The sequence below is a fragment of the Phascolarctos cinereus genome, unplaced genomic scaffold, assembly GCF_003287225.1.
Source record: "Phascolarctos cinereus isolate Bilbo 61053 unplaced genomic scaffold, phaCin_HiC Scaffold_5;HRSCAF=322, whole genome shotgun sequence".
NCBI lineage: Eukaryota > Metazoa > Chordata > Mammalia > Diprotodontia > Phascolarctidae > Phascolarctos > Phascolarctos cinereus.
The window spans coordinates 76209910-76224490 of NW_027555958.1; the positions used below are offsets into that span (position 1 = coordinate 76209910).

The window sequence follows — 14581 nt, forward strand, 5'->3', positions numbered from 1 at the left end:
AGTTTTTATGTATAGTCACCAGTAACAAAATTGGGGTTTTTTTGCTTTTGGTGAGGCAATTGGGGTTAAGTGACTTGCCCAGGGTCACACAGCAAGTAAGTGTTAAGTGTCTGAGGCTGGATTTGAACTCAGGTCCTCCTGAATCCAAGGCCAGAACTCTTATTCACTGTGCCACCTAGCTGCCCCCTCCAGTAACAATTTTTAAGTTGCCTAATGATTGGGGAATGGCTAAACAAAGTGCTACTTGAATATATTAGAATATTATTGTACTGCAAGAAACAATAAATATGAGGAAAACAGAAAGTATGGAAAGACATAAGAATGGATGTAAAATGAAATAAGCAGAAAAAGGAAAAAAACACAACACAATGACTACAACAATGAAAATGAAAACAATAATAAACTAATCAAAACAGAAAACTGAAATTATAATAAACAATGACCCCAAAGAAAATATCTCCCCCTCACTTCTTTATACAGTGGGGGATCACAGATGTAGAAAAATACATATAACTACAGATTTTTTCAATATATTGGTTACTTTTGATTTTTTTTTCTCCTTTTTTCCATTTTTTATTATAAGGGTTGGTCATTGTGGGAAATATAGGTGATGCAGAATGTAAAAATTTTAAATGTCAATAAGAATTTTAAATGGCTACTAAAAATGGCTACTACTTTCTCTTAAACTGAAGAGAAAGAAATTAAATATGGTCGCCAGGGAAAGCAAGGCATTAGAAACAAAAAGCAAAGTCTACATGAGATTCAAGATTTCATTCCCAGCATTTCCTTGGATCACAAGTATAATACAAACAAGTAAAACATTATGAAGTATATTAGTTTATTGTTTTCTTGTAACCCAATACCATTACACATTGAGCTAATTAAAGCTAAACTTTAATGCTAAATTCTTCAACGTTCAAAAGTTCATGCTATCAAACAGTACAAAGAACAATGAGGCCAGGATATACAAGGTAAGTTGTCCTCTGGGTAAAAGGCAGGCTAAATGGTTTTTAATGTTCTGAAAGACTGTGAAAGCCATTTGGAAATATTCAACAAGTAATATTAAAAATTCAGCATTTGAAATTCTCATAGCAATACGATCTTTCCAAAAATCTTTATTCAGAAATTACTCTGAAAAGACAGCTGCTGCTTTTCATTTGTGTTCACAGTTCTTACTAATATAACCCTCAAATGTGAACACATATTTGACTGCTAGTCTTGTGGCATTAAAAGTTAAATCCAAGGATCTTTATAACTGCAGGGCCACGCAGCTATTACTAGGATTCCACCACTACTACATTACAATCCCTGGGTGCAATCTAGGTACTCTGAAATGTACATTCGCTTACTCAGACCACTAAAGAATCTATAATAAAATACAATAAGTAATATCAGGTTACAACTCAAACTTACCTGAGCTCCAATTGCACTTGTTAACTTGAAGATATACAAAACTATATCTAAAAATGGCTGTAAAATAAAAATTATCATTAGAACACATTATCTGGATGAGTAGCTGAATAATTGAGAAAATATTTACTTTCGTTTAGCATTCAATGTAAAACTGTCAACATGTATAGCAATCTAATATGTATAAAACTATAATAAGAAAAGGAATTACAATGGTGAAATGTATAGTTCCTGTCCTTAAATTACAATGTAATAAGAGAAGATAAAACAAGGTTCATTAAAGACTGAACAAAGGGTTAACATCCACTAACAGGGAAAAAAAGGCACATTTATTATTTTTATCATGATAAACAATTTGATAAATTAATAAGACCCAAATGGGTAGAAATGATTTAGTCTAGGAATCTGTAGTCCTGAATTCTAGTCCTCGTTCTTGCCATTTTGAAGCAAGTTATTTGCCTCAGTTTTACTGGAAAAATTTCCAGGACATACTACTAAGGTCTAGATTGTATTATTAAAATGATAGTTAGCTAATATCCATAAAAGTGATACCAGAGAACCAGTATGGCTTGTGCCATACTGGACTTATCTCTTTTTCTGACAGTTACTAGATTAGTGATCAAGGAACTATAGGTAGTTTACCTACATTTTAGCATGGTATCGGTAGTATCTGACAGTCTCTCATGAGGACAAGTTGGAGAGATGTGAGCTAGACAAAAGAATAGTTAGGTGGATTCAGAAGTGGCTGAATCACCAGATGGACATATGGTCAACGTGAAAGGCAATCTTTCACATACTGTCCCAGTGACCTCTGTCTCTACACCAATAGCTTGACTGTAAGCTGTTGAATATTTTTACCAATGACTTCCATAAAGGCATAGGTGGTATACTTATTAAATTAGCAGCTGATGCAAAATTGGTGAGGAGAGTTAATATATATTAAATGACAGAAGTGGGATTCAAATATGTCTTAACAAAATTGAGCACTGGGCTGAATCTAAAATGACTAAATTCAGTACGGATAAATGTAGAATCTTCAAAAAATCAACTTCACAAGTACAAGATGGAAGAATGATGGCAAGATATCAATTCATCTGAAAGTGAAATGTTTAACCAAAAAAAGCTAATGGAAAATTTTAATACATTAAAAGAGGCACAATGCCCAGAAAGAGAGAAGGAAGAGTCCCACTACACTCAACCCTGTTCAGACAAACTGGAAAAGGATGTAAATAAGCTGGATGGTATGCAGAAATAAGCAACCAGGATGGGGAAACATCTCAAAATCATATGATATGATTTTGAAAATTACAATGGATATTTAATTTGAGGAGAAATTATATAATTATATAAGGACATGATAGCAACTTTAAGTATCTGAAAGGATGTCACAGAAGAGGAGTTAAGATTTATTCTGCTTTCCCATGCATTACCAAAAAAAAAAGATACATGTGACTATATTAGTCAATCTGCTAAAAACTATTCCCAACAATAATCAAAGTGGTGACAAATGTTTAAAGAATACACAAGGACATATAAAGACTGTCATAATAATACATATTACATATATACATGAACTATATCAGAATACACATGGTCAGAGGAGGCAAGGGTGAATTATTAGTGTATTCTAATACTAAAGTTTTAAGTCAGTTCAAGAAAGGATTTGGGGGAGATAAATCCTGAGCAGAGTTTGCTAAAGAGATGTATTCCTAACAAGGGAAATATGGTTTAAAGAGAGATATGGAGAGAAAGTAGAGCATAGGTAATTACAAACCAGTTTTTAAATTACTCAGAGAGATGGTAGACTAGGACTAGAAAGAAGATGAGTGAGGGTAGGTCACTGAGATGAGATTAAGCTGTATAATAAATGGCAGAAGATTTTGAAGCCCATCTTTTATTTGATGCAGAGTTAGACATTACTGCAAAATTAGGAAGAGAACTGTGTAGTTATGACTTATCAATTGATAATTAAACAATATTTTTAACAAATATAATTTTTGCCATTAAATGAAAGACAAAAAATTAGACTAAACAGAAAGTAGATCCAGTAAAGAAATTACTGCATTAATGTAATTATGAGGCAACTGAGTCCTAAACTTGCGTTGTAGCTCTACGAATGAAACCAAGAAAGCTGGCAAACAGCTTTATATAGCTAATATATAATCTTTTATGGAAAGCATATAATTCCAAGAACTTAAATTTCAAAATTTTAACGGTTTAGAAAACTGCTTCCAAAAATTTAACTTATGAATTAACCTGGAAGGTAAATATCTATAAGAAGCAAAAGTACTTTAGATATATGTGGCAAAAAACCTTCTTTGAAAATGGTGTTTTTGGAGGCGGAGCCAAGATGACAGAGTGAAAGCAGTGACTTGCTTGAGCTCTCCCCCAAACCCCTCCAAATACCTGTAAAAAGTGGCTCTAAACAAATTCTAAAGCAGCAGAAACCACAAAAAGACAGAGTAAAGCAAATTTCCAGCCCAAGACAACGTGGATGAATGATCAGAAAGGTGTATCGTGCCGGGCTGGCAGAGGAGCGCAGTTCGGCATGGGCACACAGGCCTCAGTGAACCTGGAGCAGGCCTGAGAGGACTGAATCGCAGCAGCTGTGGTGGTTTCCAGACTTCTCAACCCACGAATGAAAAAGACAACTGAGAAGGTCAGTGGGAAAAGTCTGTTTCTGCGGTGCTGAGAAAGGAGCTCAGGGTTTCAGCTCCAGTTCCCCTAGAGCATGGCCCCGGGGAGGCAGCTGCCTCCTGAGCTTCCAGCCCACAGGCTGAGGGGGAATCAAGTGGCTGATCAAAGGGGGATTGCAGGGATCTCTTTGCCGGTGCTGAGGCAGGAATCTCTTGCTCTGCCTGTGCTTGGATCCAGGTCACAGATCTGGACAGCAGTCCTGGGGCGAGGAGGAGCGTTGGTGTGGTGGAGCTTGTAGTGGCTGTCAGGAGGAAACCCTCCTCACAGTTCCAGGACAGAAAGGAGTGCTTGTGGTCACTAATAGACCAGAGCACAGGCCAAGAAAGGAGCAAACCCCTCGCCCCTTATTACCCTGGAAGAATTGAAAATTTATAGGTCCCTACAAGTATCTCTGAAAACAGCTGTACAAACCCCTGAAGCTTGGGACAGTACATTCTCCACACTGGAAGCAGACCTTAACAAAGAGTTTAAAACTCAAGTAATTGACTGGGATCATGGGCAAGCAGCACAAAAAGAGTCAGACTATATTACCTTACTTTGGTGAAAAAGAAGATCAAAATATACAACCAGAAGAAGACAACAAAGTCAAAGCTCCTACATTCAAAGCTTCCAAGAAAAATATGAATCAGTCCCAGGCCTTGGAAGAGCTCAAAAGAGATTTTTGAGAAGCAAGTAAGAGAAGTAGAGGAAAAACTGGGGAGAGAAATGAGAGTGATGCAAGAAAATCATGAAAAACAAGTCAACAGCTTGCTAAAGGAGACCCAAAAAAATACTGAAGAAAATAACACCTTAAAAAATAGCCTAACCCAAATGGCAAAAGAGATCCAAAAAGCCAATGAGGAGAAAAATGCCCTAAAAAAAAAATTGGCCAAATGGAAAAGGAAGTCCAAAAGATTACTGAAGAAAATACTTCCTTAAAAATTAGAATAGAGCAATTGGAAGCAGTGACTTTATGAGAAATCAAGATACTGTAAAACAAATCCAAAAGAATGAAAAATTAGAAAACAATGTGAAACATCTCATTGGAAAAACAACTGACCTGGAAAATAGATCCAGGAGAGAGAATTTAAAAATTATTGGACTATCTGAAAGCCATGATCAAAAAAAGAGCCTAGACATCATCTTTCAAGAAATTATCAAGGAAAACTGCCTGATAGAACCAGAGGGCAAAATAGAAATTGAAAGAATCCACATCTCCTCCTGAAAGAGATCCCCAAAGGAAAACTCCTAGGAATATTGTAGCCAAATTCCAGAGTTCCCAGGTCAAGGAGAAAATATTACAAGCTGCCAGAAAGAAACAATTCAAGTATGTGGAAACACAATCAGGATAACACAAGATTTAGCAGCTTCTACATTAAAGGACTGCAGGGCATGGAATATAATATTCCAGAGGGCAAAGGAGATAGGATTACAATCAAGAATCACCTACCCAGCAAAACTGAGCATAATCCTTCAGGGGGAAAAATGGTCATTTAGTGAAATAGAGGACTTTCAAGCATTCTTGATGAAAAGACCAGAGCTGAACAGAAAATCTGACTTTCAAATACAAGACTCAAGTGGAACATGAAGAGGTAAACAGGAAAGAGAAATCATAAGAGACTTATTAAGGTTGAACTGTTTACATTCCTGCATGGAAAAATGATATTTATAACTCATGAGACCTTTGTCAGTATTAGGATAGTTGGAGGGAAAAAATTATATGTATGTATAGACAGACAGAGAGACAGATAGACAGACATATAGACAGACAGATAGAGGGCACAAGGTGAGATACAGTTTAAGGAGTCATATCTGGAGAATAAAATTAAGAATGAGAGAGGATTATACTAGGAGAAGAAGAAAGGGAGAGGTAGAACAGGGTAAATTATCTCACAAAAAAACAGAAAAGAAAAGGCTCTTATAGTGCAGGGGAAACGGGGGAAGGCGAGCGGGAATGAGTGAATCTTATTCTCATCAGATTTGGCTTAGGGAGGGAATAACATACATGTTCAATTGAGTATGGAAATCTGTCTTATCCTACAGGAAAATACGGGGAGAAGGTGACAAGAGAGCAGGCAGATGATAGAGAGGAGGGCAGATTGGGAAAGGGGGTAATCAGAAGCAAATACTTCAGAGGGATGGGGTCAAAAGAAAGAATAGAATAAATAAGGGGGCAGTATAGGATTAAGGGAAACAGAGTTTTTCACATGTCTACTATGGAAGTGTTCTGCATAACTGCACATGTATAACCTATACTGAGTTGCTTGCCTTTTCAATAAAGGTGGGTAGGGAGGGAGGAAGGGAGAAAATTTGGAACCCAAAGTTTTAAAAACATATGTTTAAAAAAATATGTTTTCACATGCAACTGGGAAATAAGAAATACAGGAAATGGGGTACAGAAGTCTATCCTGCCCAACAGGAAAACAGAAGGGGAAGGGGATAAGAGAAAGAAGAGAGGGCAGACTAGGGGAAGATGTATTCAGAATGCATGCCATCTTGGGTTGGGGGGAGGGATGAGATGGGGAGAAAATTTGGAACTCAAAATCTTGTGGAAGTAAATGTTGAAAACTAAAAATAAATAAATTTATATTAAAAAAAGAGAAAATGGTGGTTTTAAAAATCAAAATAAAAGGATTAAACACTAGTTCAAATTTTAATTTGAAACTCCTCATACAGTGATTTCATCTTACTACAACTATGTCACATAAAAACATTTAAATACTAATTTGCTGCTGTAGAACATTAAATTCACTAAGAACTACATAGTTCAGCAACAGAAATTACAAAGTTTAAAACTTATTTCAGAATCTTACCTTACTAAGGTTTGAGTAGAGATCTACTACACTGTTACAAAACTTTTCCACATCCTGTGTAAGCAGCTGGTCTGGATTAGCTATTCTATTATCCAGATTTCCCATTTTATAATAAGTGAAAGCTCTGAAACAACAGGAAGACAAAGACTTAAAAAGAACAAAAAAGCAAAAACATTTTATTTTCCCAAACTCAAATATAACCAAAGAAAAACAAAACGCTGGAACTTGAGAAGGCCTTGAAGATTATCTCATCCAATCCATTCATTTTATAGATAAGGAAAACTGAGGCCAAGAAAGGTGAACAAACTTGACCAAGGTCACACAGCTGGGCAATGGCAGGTTGGATGCAGCACTGGAGTCTCTTGACTCTTGGTGCAATGCTAATGCAATGTATTGTTCTGCATAATGCTGTTTCTGAGAACGTTTTTCTTGAAAAATATAATAATAAAAACAAATCTCAATTGATATGAATTAGACATAACTGTTTAATTTAATTGCATGGTAGCTTAAAATAGGAGTAAAACAGGTTATCACTTACTGGAGATATTCCTCATAGAGGTATTTAGTGAGTCTTACTCGGAAGCACAGCTTAAGTTCATTTAACCCAAACTTCAAAAAGTTATTCACCAAAGAGATCTAAAACAAAAACACAATCCATTAGTTTTGTTTCTTTTCTGATTATTAAACATAACTAGATCCCTATTCTTTACTCTGTTTCCAAATCTTAAACTTTTATAACTGGACAGCAGAATGAGACATTATTCAAATCAATATAAATCTGTTTTCAAACTTTTAAAATTTAGAATGTTTAAAAGTATGTGCTTTGTTTTGTTAGTCTAGATCTAAGATTTCATTAGTGTAGGTGATTTCTGGTAAGTAAATTCCCTCCACCAATGCAAATGGGCAAACTATTCAGCAACTTAAGTATTATGAGAGTTGTCTGGAGTCCTTAAATGTTAAATGACTTAGAGGCAGGTAAGTGGGCGCAGTGGATAGAACACAGGCCCTGGGGTCAGGAGGACCTGAGTTCAAATCCAACCTCAGACACATAACACTTACTAGCTGTGTGACTCTGGGCAAGTTACTTAACCCAAATTGCCTTGCCAAAAAAAAAATGTTAAATGACTTGTCTATAGTCATACAAGCACTGTGTGTCTAGAAGTAAGCCATGAACCCAGGGCTTCCTCACTCTGACGCCAGTCCTCTATCCACTATTCAATGCTGCCTTGCTATATAACTTCACTAAATCCAAGGTATAAAGCACTAACAAAGATGTGAAAATGGCCACTAACATGACCTTGCTAGAGTTTACTTAGAACTTCACCACCAATTTTCAAATACCACATACATCCAGTCCCCTCCTCCCAGTTATAATTTTGTCTCCTATTGCCCTCTTTTACTAGTAAAACAAATATACAAATCTGTCAACTGTTAATCAAGAATTCTCCCAGGTAATCTCCTATATTATGACTTGAAGGATTTATGATCTTATCAGTGTGGGTAGCTCTCCATACATTTCCATCCAGAGCCCTTTATCCATACCCTTCTATAAATCCTTCCTAGAGACCAATATATTGTGCTAGAGGCCTTCCCTTGGTTCACCTAGAAGCTTTAAGAAACCAATAAAGCATTTGGGCTATTGATCTATGAATGTATTCCCATTACATGACATTAATATGGCATCACTCTAAGAAATCATAAAATTTTCGAGTTAGAAGGGACTGAAAAATTCAACCCAACCTCTTGATTATAACTTCCCCAGTATCATCATGACTACAACCTGGGTGTTCTACCTCTCAGGACAGTGTTTAAAATTTAATTCAACAAAACACTTATTAAGGCTATATTATGTGCAGGACTTATGGGTAAGGGAATAAACATCACTATTCTCTATACTTTAAAGTATCATATCATCCTGTCTTTCCTATATAACTGTCAACTTTATACTTTTTCTGATAAAAAAATTAATACTTATAATATTGTTCACTTGTTCTGCTTTTAATGAAATGCTATTCTTTCTATTAATCCTGGTGAAGTATTTTTGTTTTTTAAAAACAGAATGGCAAGTGGGAGTGGGTTAAGGATAGATGATCGATAAGGTCTTTGCACTGTGGAACAAAAAAAGTTTTAAGAATCACTTAAATTATTGAAATAAAGTTGAACTGCAAGGGTTAAAAAACAATCAGTGTTCCAAAAGACTGCAACTTCATGAAGTTGCCATCATGTAGCAGCATTACTCGACACACAGAATATAAGTGGAATCTCCCTGTAATAGCTACCATAAATATCATCTTGTTTAATTGACAAGGCTAAGCCCCTAATAATACTGTTTTGCTGACAAGAATATTAAATCAGTTAAACCACAGCTTTTCTAACACAGATGTGTTCATAGATATACCTGACTAGTTATTTAACAAAGATGCTGTTTCCGATTCAACAATTATCATGTGTGTCACACACACACACACACACACACACACACACACACACACACACACAGAGTACTCAATAAAATTTGATGGAATTTTCCCCAAAACACATCTCACTGGCCTGACCACTTCTCGTTCCTTTGCTGGATTATCATCTACATCACAACCACTAACTATGCATGCTGACAAAACTCTGTCTTGGGCCTTCTATATTCCCTCCATACTCTGGCACCCGTTCATCCCTTCACCTTCTCTGGGTTCTATTAGTATTTCTATGTAGATGACACTGATCTTCATACCCAGCTCTAGACTCTTGTCCTAAGCTCCAGTCCTGCATTACCAATTACTTAATGTACATTTTTAAACAATGGTCCAAAGGCATCTGAAACTCAGTGTGTCCAAAGCAGAACTCATCATCTACACACCCCTGCAACATATTCTTCTTCCAAACTTCCCTAGTATAATCCAAGGGCACCACCACCATTCTAGTCAACCCCAAGTGTGTAATCTCAACTCTTCATCTCACTTACCCAACACATTCAATCAACTATCTGATACTGTCATTTCTAGTGCCACAATCGCTAGTTCAATTATTCATCTTTCCCCTCTCCTACTGAAATACACCCATCCTCGAAACAGCTATCAAAGTGATTTTTCTAAAGTGCAAGCCTGACCATGTGACCCTCCCCTCTTTCCCCCAACTCAGTAAACTCCAGTAGCTTACTGTTACTTCTAGGACCAGTATAAACTGTTTGGCATTAAAGCTCTTCACAAACTAGCATAAACAACTCAATATGCAAATCTTTATACACATTCTACAAACTAGCCATACTGGCCTACTTGTGGTTCCTCACACATGGTGCTCAATCTCCCTACCTTTGCATTTATGTCCCTAGGCCTGGAATCTCACCTAAGAATCCCTGGGTTCCTTAAACACTCAGCTGGTCTCTCCAGCAGCTCATCTCTTCCCTAAAGTTACTTTGTATCTACTCCATCTCATTACACACCCATGTTGCCTCTCCCACTGGAATTTAAGCTCCATTGTCTCCTAAACCCTCAACACAATGCCTGAATCACAAGGCTTAGTAAATATTTGCTGAATAACTGATTGGCATTAGGGAAGGCACAGAGGGATTCACACATGCCCCAGAACAGTTAATATTTCAGTTCTTAAACATAAAGTACATGAAAGGTACTATAGTAAAATGGGAAGGATAAACTGAAACCAAAACACGGAAAACCTTGAATATCCAGCTAAATGCTTAGTCCTTATTTTATGGGCAAATGGGAGCCATTGGAGATACTTCTGAGAATTTTAGTTTTATAATCCAACAATGTGCCAATCAAGAAAACTAATGTGGCAGCTATGTGTAGAATCAATTTAAGGATTTAAGGGGTGGGGCAAGAGGAAGTAAAGATAAGGAAGAAATGTATTTCATGAATTCAAGACAGCCTGAGGAAAAAACTTAATTGTGGCAGAAGGCGGAATACTAAGTCTGAGAAGCAACAAGTAGGTCAGTATGACTGGAGAGTTGAAGCCATAAAAGTAGACAAGATTACCAAGGGAAACAGCATAAAGAAACAGAAAACAAAGCATTAGGAAATGACTACATTCATAGTACCAGGGGAGATAATGGAAAAAGTGAAGAAAACTAAAAAGAAATAAACTGGAAGAAAAGCAGAACATCAAGGAAAAAGAGAAAGAGTTCAAAGAAGGAAGAAATTGGTCAATCATAATAGATGCTGCGTAAGTGTCAAAGAGAAAGGCTTCTGAAAAAGAGCCACTAGGTTAGGTCCCATTTTGCCTCAGTTTTCTCTCCCAAAGATTGAGAAGATTAAAAAACCTGAGAAGATTAAAAAAAAAAGAGGAGGAGGGGAATGGCAACCCAAGGTAAGTGGGATGGAAAAGAGAACCCTACTAGGTCTAATTTTAGGCTCAAGCCACTGGGCATGAACAAAATACATTCAAGGACACCACTGAAAGAACTTGAACACACTGCTTAACTTATGTCAGCGAACTCTGAGAAATCATGGTGAATGAATGAAGTGCCCTAAAACTGGAGAAAGGCAAACATAACCCTGAATTTCAAAAAAAAGAGGGGGAGAGATACTATGAAACAGTGAAACTGATGTAAATTTCCTGGTAAAACTCAACATAGATTATTAAAAGAACAATTGGAGAGCATTTAGAAAGTGGTGAAAGCATTACTAAAGAGGGGAGGAAGTTAGCAGTTCATTAAGAATAAGCTATGGAAGACTAATTTCATTTCCTTTTTTTTGAGAGTTACTGCTACTACTCGATGTGTGGTAGGGACAAAGTATATAATAGCTTACATTTTAAAGTTTACAAAACACTTTACACATTACTTTAATTACCTCAACAATTAGATGTGGTGAATAATGTAAGTACTCTTATTTCTATTTTACACATAAGTAAAATGAGTCTCAGAGAGGATAAATGATTTGTCCAAGGTCATAAAATTATTAAATGCCAGAGCCCAGATTTGAAAACAAGTTTTTGAACTTCACATTCAGCACTCTTTCCACTACATTTTACTTGATTTCAGCAAAACATCTGACAGTCTCACATAACAATACCACTGAAGACAAGAGAGAGGTGTAGATTGGATAATACTTCAGTTATGCAGGTCAAGAATTTGTTGAATGACAGGATTCAACAGTAGTATTAGTCTGCCAGAGTGGTTTTTTTTTTCTTTTGTTCTACTCAACATTTTTGCAATAATAGTACTTAGATGAATTTTAGACATCACGAATGTGTATTTTCCCTACTCTATTTTAGATTGCAATTCCTTCCATGATTTCTCATCTTGTTATTTTTGTCACTGTTTCTATAAATCCCCTCAATAGGGACCAATCCAATGAACTGAAGACATTCTACTGTTTCTTTTTGGACTCTGCCCATCTGATTTCTCTCATTCTCATTACATACCTAGTGCACCTCCTCCCCCCGCTTCTAACACATGTCCTTGACATTATTTATTCTATGTCACTTCTTGAGTGCAAGTCATTACTACTAATATGCTATAGCCTACTTATATCCAGACACATCTGATTATGGGATCACTGTTCTATTTCAGAGACATATACCATCATCATAAAAATATTGGTGTTGAAGAATGAAGCTGTTTGGGATCAGTGAAAATGTCATTCAATTTCAGTTAGAACTCTACTTGTGACCTAATTCTTGGCCCAATTTATTTGTATCTTCAACCATTCAAGACAAAAAAACTTTTAAGGGAATATCCAATAAGCAGCTAATCTAGCCTCACATCATACAGTCTGGGCTCTTGTATTTTCATCCACTTTGTTTTTCCATCCTAGATGGTTAAACTGATTGCTGTCTAATGACTAGGGACTGTTTCTGATGATATTCTGTAGCGCTCCTGGGATAAACGCAAATACAGTATAATGACATCTGTGAAAAGGAACATTAAGAACATTCTGGTAAAAAAGCCTTATGTTTAGAATCTACAAAGGTCATAAGATCTAGATAATAGATTCAGAGCTAAAAAGAACCTCAGAGGCCTTTTATGACATTTTATAAATGAATAAACTGAGCCCTTGAGCAGTTCAAGGACAAACTCAAATCCTCTAACTCTGAATCTAATACTGCTACTATAATACCAGAGTAATACTGTACAAGATTTCTTGAGAAATCAATGACACATTTTACTTCCTACCTTCCTGACACACCCAGCACAATGGTGGAAGGGCTCAACCTTTTCAAAAAGCTAACAGTTTTAAGTTCTTCCAGTAATGCACCAACTCAATGGTCATCAGACAAAGATTACATATCAAGAACACCAATAGGTAAATTAATGACCACAGACAGTCCAAGAATTATGTAGTTCTACCTCCTTTTATCTGCTTTTCCACTGTGGAGACAGAAAGGGACCACACAGAACAAATGGCAATTCTGTCTATTTTTGTCTATTTTGTGGCTTGTCATGACCCCAAAATATTCATGGCCAGAGGGTCAACCCTCTGGTGATAAGCATCAATGTAATTTCCTGCCACACTCTTGGTACAGAAAAGTTTGTCAATATAGTCCATTCTTCAAATCTTCTCCGGTCTATGGCAACTTCTAGTTCTTGTGTCCCCAGGGAGAACCCAGGATTACCTCCATGTCACAATGAGGATCAGAGGAGGAGTTTTGTGATGTAACAATACCAGAAACTCACATTTACATAGCACTTTAATGTTTATACAGTGCAGTTCGTACAAAAAACTCTGGGAAGTAAAGTCATAGATAACAAGTTTAATCAAATTTCTTAATGACATAGCCAGAAAGAAAACTAACACACTAGATGACAGAACTGAGATCTAAAATTATCCTGACAGAGAACGGAGAATTGAAGCTAACAAGATGAAATTTAACAGGAATGAATGTGAAGTTTTTCATTTGGAATTTAAAAAAAAGAAAAGAAAAGAAAAGAAAAAGTATTGGACAGAAGCCAAGGAACAGGAACAGTTCCAAGTAACTGGGAGGTATGGGACACCAGTGAGTGGGTGAAATGGGGGTGGAAAATTAGATCACTGGAATTGAGTTCAAGGACCTGTGAAACCAGAGAATCAGAAGAAGTATCTATACAAAGTGACTAAAGTCAAGATAACTAGCAGGGGTTACTGTCAGGTACTTACGTCATTGAAAAAGTAAATGTCTAAGAGGTACCTGGAATATTATGGTCAGATTGGGAAGCTGGCAGTACAACCAGAGGGCATAATTTTTTTTTTCAATTTTGATATCTTTTTCTTTTTACATCACAAGAATCTCTCCTAGTGTTCCTCCCCCAGCCCCAAGCCATCCCATATAACAAAACATTTTTTAAAGACAAAAAGGAAGATGAGAAAAAAATATCAGCAAAACTGATCAATACATGGAAAAATTTTGAAAATATCTGCTATGACCTATATTCACGGACCTCCCACCTCTCAAAAGGAAGATGTATCTTCTCTTATCTCTTCTTTAGAACCATGCTTGCTCTATGTAATTCTGCAACATTCATGTAATTGTCTTGTGGTTGTTATTCCTTCCATTTACATTGCTGCAGTCACATACTGTTTTCTCACTTTTGCTTCACTATGCATCAGTTCATGTAGGTCTTTCAATATTTCTCCTTATTTATCATATTTGTCCTATTTTTCCTCAGAGGCATATTGCATTACATTCATGTACCATAATTTGTTTTGCCATTCCCCAATCTATAGGCATCTACTTTGCAACCACCAAAA

General features: G+C 36.4%; 1 protein-coding gene and 1 long non-coding RNA gene across 6 annotated transcripts in view; one reads left to right on the forward strand and one right to left on the reverse strand.

The window, feature by feature from the left end:
* Nucleotides 1-14581, reverse strand: part of ABCD3 (ATP binding cassette subfamily D member 3) — a 91931-nt gene that overhangs the window by 23801 nt on the left and 53549 nt on the right. For all 3 annotated transcript variants that reach the window (XM_020999359.2, XM_020999363.2, XM_078155006.1), the window contains 3 exons: nucleotides 7438-7535; nucleotides 6900-7023; nucleotides 1414-1470 (listed from right to left, as the gene is read on the reverse strand). In XM_020999359.2, the coding sequence (XP_020855018.1) occupies nucleotides 1414-1470; nucleotides 6900-7023; nucleotides 7438-7535 (279 nt within the window). The remainder of the gene's footprint in view (nucleotides 1-1413; nucleotides 1471-6899; nucleotides 7024-7437; nucleotides 7536-14581) is intronic.
* The window catches only part of LOC144457527 (uncharacterized), a 53522-nt gene continuing 52699 nt past the window's right edge, over nucleotides 13759-14581 (forward strand). For all 3 annotated transcript variants that reach the window (XR_013486891.1, XR_013486893.1, XR_013486892.1), the window contains exon 1: nucleotides 13759-13837. This is a non-coding gene — a long non-coding RNA (uncharacterized LOC144457527). The remainder of the gene's footprint in view (nucleotides 13838-14581) is intronic.